General features: G+C 35.0%; 1 protein-coding gene across 1 annotated transcript in view; it reads left to right on the top strand.

Annotated features, from left to right (window-relative positions):
- PIKFYVE (phosphoinositide kinase, FYVE finger containing) overlaps positions 1-10,134 on the top strand; it is a 76,285-nt gene extending 66,151 nt beyond the window's left edge. Inside the window, exons 33-41 of the mRNA XM_012661209.1 lie at positions 422-519; positions 2,161-2,325; positions 3,681-3,740; positions 4,782-4,958; positions 5,737-5,840; positions 6,573-6,701; positions 8,116-8,377; positions 8,943-9,017; positions 9,571-10,134. Coding sequence (XP_012516663.1) covers positions 422-519; positions 2,161-2,325; positions 3,681-3,740; positions 4,782-4,958; positions 5,737-5,840; positions 6,573-6,701; positions 8,116-8,377; positions 8,943-9,017; positions 9,571-9,686 — 1,186 coding nt within the window. The 3' untranslated portion in view covers positions 9,687-10,134. The remainder of the gene's footprint in view (positions 1-421; positions 520-2,160; positions 2,326-3,680; positions 3,741-4,781; positions 4,959-5,736; positions 5,841-6,572; positions 6,702-8,115; positions 8,378-8,942; positions 9,018-9,570) is intronic.
- The last annotated feature ends 381 nt before the right edge of the window (positions 10,135-10,515 follow it).

The following is a 10,515-nucleotide window of genomic DNA, read 5'->3' on the forward strand; positions in this document are numbered from 1 at the left end:
TAGAAATTGTCACAGGCCCATTGTGATGATTCTTACTGAATAGGGTTTCCAACTCTACTAACATGATAAAATTTGATCTGAATTATTATGGTAACTAGTGTGAGAAAAACGAAATTGTTATTCTCTGTAATTGTTTGACTTATAGGTGCTGATCTAGTGCTAATGGACTTGGGGAAAAATATTGTAAAAGTCTATACTTCCATACATTTTTATAGTTATAGTGTTTTACTTTTTTATATCCAGTAGATATTTAAAGAGTTTTTCTTCCATGTTCCAACCTGTGTTTATATGAATTATGAATCAGATTTTTGATATTGTGGGTGGGGTTAGGTGGGAAGTTAATAAGTGTAGGAATCAGATTACTTGCTATTTTCTATCTAAAGCTAGTATACAACAAATTTTCCTTTGTTTTTCATTTTAGTACTTTAGACAGCAGACCAAAGAGTAGCAGCCCTATCAGATTACCTGAAATCAGTGGTGGCCAGACAAACCGTCCTGCAGAAGCAGAACCACAACCAAGTAAGATTAAAAATGAAGAAGTATTCATAATTAGTTATATTTAAAATTATGGTTTGAAAAAGAAAACACATAAAAACAAGTGCCATCTGGCAAGGATTTACTACTTCTGGTCTTTGAAATATATATAAATTTAAACTTTTTTTATATCATCTTTTATAGATATTTTACTTTTCCTTTTTGATTCTTACCTTAAATGTAAATCAGAGTTACTGAATTTGAAACACTTAGAAACTCCTTGGTCTATGCAAAAAGCAGGATCTTCCTTCCTAGAGCTTTCAGTTTAAAATGTACCACCTAAGTAATAGCAAGTTACATTTTAAATTTTTTTGAGTTTTATAGCCTTATTGGCACTATGAAAAGAAATTTTCATGCATTATCATCTTAATCCCTACAATAGCCTCAAAGTATTATTTATTTGTCATATCCTTATTTTTCAGAAAGAAAATTAAGGTTTAGATTGAGTAACTTGCTCAAGATTAGACAGTCAGTGATGGAGCTGGAGTTGAATTTGGGTTTGGGTCTCTTTGACTTTGTCAATTAGGAATGTATTCAGCTACTAGTGGCAGAAAATTAACCTGACTATAAGGGCTTAAACAAATAATAGTTTGTTTTTCTGAAATAATCGTACCTGGACATGGGCAGTTGCTGGCACTGGTCTAGCTGCTCAGCATTGTTATTTCAGTACAGGGATAGTTTCTCTCTGATTCTCTTAAGTTTCCTCACAGTCAAAAATGTTTCATTTTTGTCTACTTTCGTGGCAGAAAGAAGGGTGGTATGAGCTTCAGCTGTTCTCTTTTATTAGGAAAGCAAAAGCTCCCTCTTTAGTCTCATTGGTCAGACCTAAGTCTCAGGGCCACCTCTGATGTGAAGGAGACCGAGAAAGCAGGAGGCAGCACATCCTGGTTGGCTCAAATAAATTATGACCCATTTCTTGGGGCTCACACATAGCTAACCCCTGCTCCCCAAAATCAGAATTCTGTTAGCTATAAACCAGATAGGAGTAGGTACTAAGGAGGCCATAATAGTGTCTACCACCCTAAGTATAGTTTCTATGGATTTTATAAATGGTAAATTTACAAGATTAGAATCATACATATTAATAGTATGATGAATGAAGCTCAAAACTAGGAATAAAAATATAGAGCAAGCTTTATTAAATTTTTGGCCATCCTATGGCCTTTTTTTTTTTTTTGGGAAGAATGCTAAAAACGAAATCTTTTCTTGTGTTAAAATGTAGGAACACAAATGACACAAAGATGTTACCTTTAAGTGAATTTTTTTAGCTTGTGAAATTGTTTTGTGTTTGTTTAATTAGCTATATTGCAATATTATAAGAACTCAACCCTAATTTAATCTTGTTACTTACGATATTGACTGTCATTGAAAGATATTTTTGAAAGGGTTTCTAGAGAATTTCTAAGATTTTTATACTCAACTAGCTGAGTATTGCTTTCCATCTGTGTTTCTAAGGGTGCTTGACTACTCAAAAACAGCAGCACATGGAATAATAATCTGTGCAACTGACAGTATCTGCATTACTCAGATTTGTGGTTACTGCTAACAAAGGAATGAATTGAAATTTTTATTTTCCAGTTGCAGTGACCTGTACTTAACATTAATATGTTATTTTCTTATTTTAAGCCAAAAAGCCTTCTGGAATGTTGTCCTTCTTCAGAGGGACAGCAGGAAAAAGCCCCGATCTCTCTTCCCAGAAGAGAGAGACCTTACGTGGAGCAGATAGTGCTTACTACCAAGTTGGGCAGATGGGCAAGGAGGGGACAGAGAATCAAGGCATTGAGTCTCAAGGTGTGTTAAAGGAGACCAAATGTACTTATTCTAGGCTTTGATTTATTTATTTTAGTTGTTTATGTTCCTTATAGCCTTATGTAGATAATTCTTACTGTGGAAGCTGCGGCATTCCCTCTCTTCTCACTCCTCAGTGTGGTAGAGTAGAAAAAGCATGGAACTTGGAGAGTCCAACTGTTTATAGATTTCATTGCTATCACTTGTAGTAGTGTCAGAAATCCTTAGGTTCTATATCTATAAAGTGGCAAAACAATGTCTTCCAAGGTTTACATGACATTACACAGGTAAATCATCTGTCTCACTATGTAACTCATAGTATGAATATATACTCAAATGTTTTCATTCTGCTGTTCCCTTAAATGTTTTCATTCTTTTCCAGTCCCTGTAAGGTTGTGGCTATTTATGTCCACCTTCATTTTGATATTTAAAAAATATATCTACCTCATTGTGTTTGGTTACGGGTTTAGACCAGGAATTGGTAGACTGTGCTGACCTGTTTTTGTAAATAAAGTTTTATTGGGACACAGGCCCACTCATTTGTTTCCTTATTGTATGCTTGCTCTCACATTATATTGACAGGTTGAATAGTTGCAACTAAGTAAAATATTTACTATCTGGCCCTTAACAGAAATAGTTTGTTGATCCCTGGGTTAGACCATGATTAGTAGTTTAAAAAATAGCGACTGCTATAATAAATTTTGATTGGTAATTAAGATATCTGTTTAGTATCCTATAGGCTGCTATTAGGCTGTAGGTGTTTAAATGTGATCCTTGGAAGGCTTCAATGTTTGAAAAAATGATTTTGAAATGTGAAACTTAGGGAATGATTTGTTCTTCTAGATATTAAGATGTATTTCAAATCTACAGTAATTAAACAGTGGATCTGGCAGTAGGTTTCCAGACAAATCAAATACAAAAAATAGCTCTGAAGTAGACTAATATATTTTATATTATTATATGTATATCTTAGTATGTGATAAAGCAGCACAAACTATCAGGGAAGCATTATTCCACATACATGGGGAAATCTAGTCATAAAACTCTGATAAAGAAGCCATGGAAATTCTTTGTATAAGAGCTGAGTTACTATATTTCTATCATAGAAATCACTCAAAAACGTAAGAAAAATTATTCAACCTGAATTCTCTTTTTTAATCTAAAAAATTGAAATTTCAAAAGATATATTGAAATTATTTACACAGTTTTAATTGTATATTTAATGCTTACTTGATAGTGACTTGACTCGGATACCTTTACTTTGATTTGCTAATTTTTGTTATGTTGGGGGGAAAAGGACAAAATGAACTGATAACTACTTAAATCTTTGTCTTTACTATTGATATTAAACCTTTTAGATGAGGTAGATGGAGGAGATACACAAAAGAAACAAATCACAAATCCTCATGTGGAACTTCGTAAGTATGAAATAATATATTGTTGGTTGAGGGAGAGGGACTGTAATTGGGTTAAACGCTATTATTTAAGATTTTTAGTTTCATACTAGATAAATATCCTGTTTCTTCAAATGAATATTAACTTTGCATACTGACATGAGATATCCATAAACTGTAATTTAGTTTATAGATTTACATTATTCAAGTCATAAAGAAATTTAACCCAGAAATTTAATTAAATTATAAATTTATAAATTATGCTTTTATTTAATTTCTAATATTTAAATATTTACTTATTATATAATCTAGAGCCACAGAGCATTGACAAAACATTCAGAATTGTGTATATGATTGCCAGAAATATATGATCAAGAATAATATCATTTACAGTAAATTTTAAGATGTTTGTTAAGAATTGCTGTAGGCTGGGCGTGGTGGCTCACACCTGCAATCCTAGCACTCTGGGAGGCTGAGGCGGGAGGATCACTCAAGGTCAGGAGTTTGAGACCAGCCTGAGTAAGAGTGAGACCCCGTCTCCACTAAAAATAGAAAGAAATTAGCTGGACAACTAAAAAAATATATATAAAAAAAAATTAGCCGGGCATGGTGGCGCATGCCTGTAGTCCTAGTTACTCGGGAGGCTGAGGCAGGAGGATCGCTTGAGCCCAGGAGTTTGAGGTTGCTGTGAGCTAGGCTGATGCCAAGGCACTCTAGCCTGGGCAACAGAGTGAGACTCTGTCTCGAAAAAAAAAAAAAAAGAATTGCTGTAAAAGTACCATGATGAAAATATAGTAACTAATATAAAATTAGATCTGAGTCTTATTACTGTTTGATATTTTTTCTGAAAATATGTAAGGATGGTCATAAGATATTAATTCCCCTTGAAGACCACTTTAACAGAATTGTGATAAACAGGGATTTAGACTTAACATGAAAAATACTATCATGGAGAAACTTAAATGGTTGCATTGGGCCAGGGCTGGGAGTGGAGGGGAGAAGGAAAAGATGTGTTCTGAATTGTAAAATGTATTTTTTTTTTTTTTAAAAAACTTCTGTTTATAGAATTTTCTGATGCTAATGCAAAGTTTTACTGTCGGCTCTACTATGCGGGAGAGTTTCATAAGATGCGTGAGGTGATTCTGGGCAGCAGTGAGGAAGATTTCATTCGTTCCCTTTCCCACTCGTCGCCCTGGCAGGCCCGAGGAGGCAAATCAGGAGCTGCCTTCTATGCGACTGAAGGTAAATCTTTTTTAGTCATTTACTGATTAATCTCCATCTTTTCCCTTCAGGTGATTTATGAATCACTTGAACTGAGATAGCATGGTATCGTCTGTTGGCAAACTGTTTCTTTTCTTATACTTTGAAAGGATGTAATAAAATACTTAAAAGAATATACGTGTATATGTTTATAATGAGACTCAGGCACTGATCAAGTCTTTACTAAATTCTCTCTAGTTCTGAGTTTTCCAAATATAAATAATAACAGAGAACTTCTAGAAAACTCAAAAGGTTACCTCAGAACTGGTGAGAGAAAGGTAAAAATAGAAATATTTAACCTCAAAATAGAAAGGCCAAGTTCTTAACATATAAAGGTTTACAGAATATCACGACCATTTGTACTTCACATTCCATTCTCTATACCCATTGAAAACGTAATTATTTGAGAACATGCAACAGAATGGATGTTGCTTGATAAGAACTTTCATAAATGTGACTTCCTGGATTATTAACAAAGGAGTTTATAAAGTTTTCTTTAGTAGTTCTAAAAAGTAGATCGTCTAGCAATGAATTTAGGTATGCTACTGTCAAAAGTAGAGGGTTCTTGACTGTCTAAATGCCAGGATCCCTTCTAGCCCTTCAGTTACTGGAGAATTGTTCTCTGATCAAAATTTTCACTGTGACGTCAGAAATATCCCTTACAATCATAAAGCAACCAAATCATTTGAGATCTTTGGAATGATGTATTATTATAGTGTATATTGTGATTGAATAAACACATGAAATTTCTGCCTTTTAGATGATAGATTCATTTTGAAGCAAATGCCTCGTCTGGAAGTCCAGTCATTCCTCGACTTTGCACCACACTACTTCAATTATATTACAAATGCTGTTCAACAAAAGGTAGAAATCCCAAACCTTGGTCTATAATCAGTTTGCTGGGCTTTTTCACATCCTGAGGGTTAGTCCTAATGGCAGTTTTCTCTTGAGGTAAGATATGAACAGGACGTGACTGGATCTCTGTTGTGCTATTTAGGTGTGATAGAATGCAGAGATTTCAACTATATTTTTCCTACCTTTGCCAGTGAGGAGCCAAGTGATCTTGAGCAAGTTGCTTTTCATTAGTATGTAAATAAAAATCAACTTAAGACATTAAGACTAGGTGAAATTAGCTGGACATTCAGTAATTTTGCTGAGACAGAAATTTGAAACATGTATTGAGAAATGAGGGAATGCCTCCTATTAGTAGAGGCCAATGGCCCAGGTTTGCCCACTTATCATTGAGTGGTGACTCGACCCACTGTAAGATTATGAAGGAGTTACATAGGTTTTTTTAAGTTATGATTTATTTTTATTGTTTGTCATTGGGGGAAATTACATGTGCTAATTAAGTGTTTGAATTTGAGCAACTGAAGGATTATGCTTTGGAAGAATGTTAAGGATCTGATATTTCTATTGGCATTGCTGCTATAATGCACTTTTGAGATTCAAGGGTTTGAGTTTCTTTCAAGGTCCTTTGGCTGGTCATATCAATAGAAAATCATGTTCAGGCATTACACAGATAATCCAGGTATCGGTATTAAATTATAAATAACTCTTTTTGATAAGAGTTTACTTTGATATTTTCTTGATTAGAGGCCCACTGCATTGGCCAAAATTCTTGGAGTTTACAGAATTGGTTATAAGAACTCTCAGAACAACACTGAGAAGAAGTTAGATCTCCTTGTCATGGAAAATCTTTTCTACGGAAGAAAAATGGCACAGGTAAGGATATTGGACTATGTGAAGCATTTAGCTACTGGAACCCTTTGTACTTTTGGTCCTCAAATATAATGAATCCGAGAATAACATTTTCTAGTAAATATTTAACTTTGATTGCTAGGCCAAAATTAACTTTTGTTGAGCCTTAGAGTAAAGAATAAAGAAGAATTATTGATGTGGATTGGTCCTAAAATTTAACATATCCAATATTCTGTTATAGAATCACAGAATTGGTAGAATGGGAAGGCAGATCTACTTACTCCATCTCAGTTTTAAAGATTAAGAAGCTGAGGCCTAGAGAAATTAAGTACTTTATTAAAGTCACTCACCTATTCCTAGAACTCAGGTTGATTTAGGTTCTAGAACAGTGCTTTGCAAAGTGCTGGTCCTTAAACTGTTTCCAGTCTGTGATGAGTTAAGGAGCTTGTGCTAGAGTATAATTCGGTGCAGTGCTTTCTTCCTTGAGAACATCTTGCTGTGAGAAAAACAACAGCTGAACTAAACAGTGTACTTAAAGATGTAATTGATTTACATGCTGGCACTAGTTCCCTAGTATCAGTGTGAGCTGGGAGCAACTGACCAGTACTGGTCTGTGAAGTACACTCCAGGTTGTACTGGTCCTCTTTGAGCGCATTGCTTTTCCTACCACCCAGATATTCCTGGAATGATGCTGTCGCCTCTACGTTGCCATTATAAGAGTTTGATATCAAAACTTTGTTTCCTAGACTGTTTGCATCTCTCTCTTTTTTAATGCTGCTTTTATGATCTGGATATATTTTTGGAGTTACTTTCGTTAATGTATCTTAAAGTTGATTAAATTGGCCAGTGTATTTCTGAAATGTTTCAGTGATTGAGTACCCGGGTATTAATTTCATATGATACAATCATATTACCATAGGTTGGGTGCAGTGGCTCACACCTGTAATCCTGGCACTCTGGGAGGCTGAGGCAGGAGCATCGCCTGAGTTCAGGAGTTCCAAGACCAGCCTGAGCAAGAGTGATACCCCGTCTCTACTAAAAATAGAAAAAAAATTAGCCGGATGTGGTTGTACACATCTGTATTCCCAGCTACTTGGGAGGCTGAGGCAGGAGGATTGCTTGAGCCCAGGAGTTTGAGGTTGCTGTGTGAGCTAGGCTGATGCCATGGCATTCTACCCAGGGCAACAGAGTGAGACTCTGTCTAAAAAAAAAAAAATTAAAAAGAAAAAAACAATTATATTACCGTGTATTTTATATATTATACAATTATATTAGCATGTATTTAGTGACTTAAGTTATACAAATTATTAAATTTAAGGATTGAAAGTGTATGTAATGATAGTGACTACAGGAGTCTTTCTGCCTTTTAAATTTAGTTAAATTAATTAACCATTTTTGGCAGCTCACACGTAAATGACAAAGATTTTCTTTCTGCTAGGTTTTTGATTTGAAGGGCTCACTTAGGAATCGAAATGTAAAAACTGACACTGGGAAAGAGAGCTGTGATGTGGTCTTGCTGGATGAAAATCTCCTAAAGATGGTTCGAGACAATCCTCTGTATATTCGTTCTCATTCCAAAGCTGTGCTGAGAACCTCGATCCATAGCGACTCCCATTTCCTTTCTAGCCACCTTATTATAGATTATTCTTTGCTGGTTGGGCGAGATGATACTAGCAATGAGCTAGTAGTTGGAATTATAGGTAAGTCAATAAGTCTACCTTACTTAGAGTTCATGATTGAAGCTAGAGTAAAACATAAAGATTCTATTGAACCTGGTCTAATAATACCTCATTGAGTATTTTTACAAACTTTCATTTGAAATTTCCAAAAATAATGGTTTTTCATTCTAGCCCCTTCTATTCACCTTCCTCATGTCCATTTTCATTATCTTTATCAAAAAACGTGAGTTCAAAAAGTCACTATTAGCTGGATGCAGCAGCACATACCTATAGTCCCGGCTACTCAGGAGGCCTAGGCGGGAGAATCACTTGAGCCCAGGAGTTTGAGTTTGCAGTGAGCTCTGATGATGCCACTGCTCTCTAGCCTGGGCAATAGCGTGAGACCCTGTCTCCAAAAAAAAAGTCACTAATAAATGAGGCCCTTTGTGATTGTTAGGAAGATTAAACAAATTAATATGGAGAAAGCCCTGAGAAGAGCACCTGACATATCATAAGCACTCCATGAAAGTTAACTATTTTAGACATGGTAGTCATAATCATTTGCATGGCTTTACTGCTAATTTCACCCCCCTCCTTCTACCCTCAGATTATATTCGAACATTTACATGGGACAAAAAGCTTGAGATGGTTGTGAAATCAACAGGAATTTTAGGAGGACAAGGTGAGCAGAATTTTTGTTTTGTTTACTCCTTAAATTGTTCTCGTGTACTTCTTATTAGTTAAAATTTAAAAAGTGGGTACTGATTCTTTGTTTTTAGTTCTAAAAAATAAGTGACTATCTCTTAATTCATTGTCATTTCCAAAATGACCAAATAATAAGGGGAATACTATAGGTAGGGAAATATTGGGTATAAATTTGTGTTAAAATGCCAGATGTTCTCAAAATAAAAAGTTAAAAAAAAAAAAAGCCAGAGGTTCTGAATAAGAGGTTGTTCTTAACACTTGAGATCTTGTGCATTCTCTAAGCACTGCTAATCTCATTTTGCTTTTAAAAATCTCTCATCACTAGGCAAAAGCTAGTCTTTTAAAATAGAAACTCTTATCAGGCAGGACCCTGTCCCATGGCATGTGGCACAGTTGATAACCTTACCTCCTCATTTAGACTGCTCTGGGCTGGAGTATGTGTCTTTATGGCAGTTTATAGGAAAGAACATAGTTGGTTGCCCGATCAATTTATAACAGCTTCTTTCCCCTTTTCTCTTTCATAATCTTAGGCAAAATGCCAACTGTGGTCTCTCCAGAGTTGTACAGAACTAGGTTTTGTGAAGCAATGGACAAATATTTCCTGATGGTACCAGACCACTGGACAGGCCTGGGTCTGAATTGCTGAAATCAATCAAGCACATATTTTGAAATGGACGATAAAGGAAAAGAGGGCAGGAACAAAGGACCAAAAATAAGCTACATGTTTTATTTTTTTATTATATTCACCACTCTGTGCAAAGGCCTTTCTGTGGCTCTTTAAACTGTCCATAATTTTGAAGAGTAAAAATTCCATGGATTTGCACTTTGGTTTTTGATACCTGCGGATTAGCTGTCTGTAGGTTGGGAAGTTGCATGAAAATTTTCTCACCTAAGACTTCAAAGGAATAAGGTTAGAGATCAGTAGATAGAGTGAAAAAATGGGTTGTCATAGTTGCTAACTTAATTGTTTTAAGAAGAAAGCAATGTCTCATAGATTGTGACTATCGTGGTGTTACATTTGACATGTTCTTTACTTGGAAAGCATTTGTAAAGCTGCTGAATTTGTTTTGTGTTTTTTATGAAATAATTTCATGTTGCTTATTATCAGAATTTCTAAAACCCTTAGAAAAATTCTGATTTATTCCATTAATGGCCAGTTAAACAAGTTGGCACTTAACTGTTTTATTGAGAAATTTGACTTAAACTGGGAATCCTGTGAGGTTCTTTATCTTCGCAGTTTGACTTGTTCTTGAGTGTGTTTAATGTTTTAAAAATTCTGTCTTCTCTGCGGGTGACAGGTGGCTATAGCCATTAACTTTAAGCCTTTTTTGGAGCTATTTTTTTAAGCTTGTTTAAAACTTTTATGTAATTAATGTATTAAACTGTACTTACCTGCATATTCTCATATTCTGGGTTTTCCCTTCATTGTTAGGGAAACATAGTTATCATTAGTAAATAAATCTGCAGTTATTAAG

The sequence above is a fragment of the Propithecus coquereli genome, unplaced genomic scaffold, assembly GCF_000956105.1.
Source record: "Propithecus coquereli isolate 6110/MARCELLA unplaced genomic scaffold, Pcoq_1.0 Scaffold70, whole genome shotgun sequence".
NCBI lineage: Eukaryota > Metazoa > Chordata > Mammalia > Primates > Indriidae > Propithecus > Propithecus coquereli.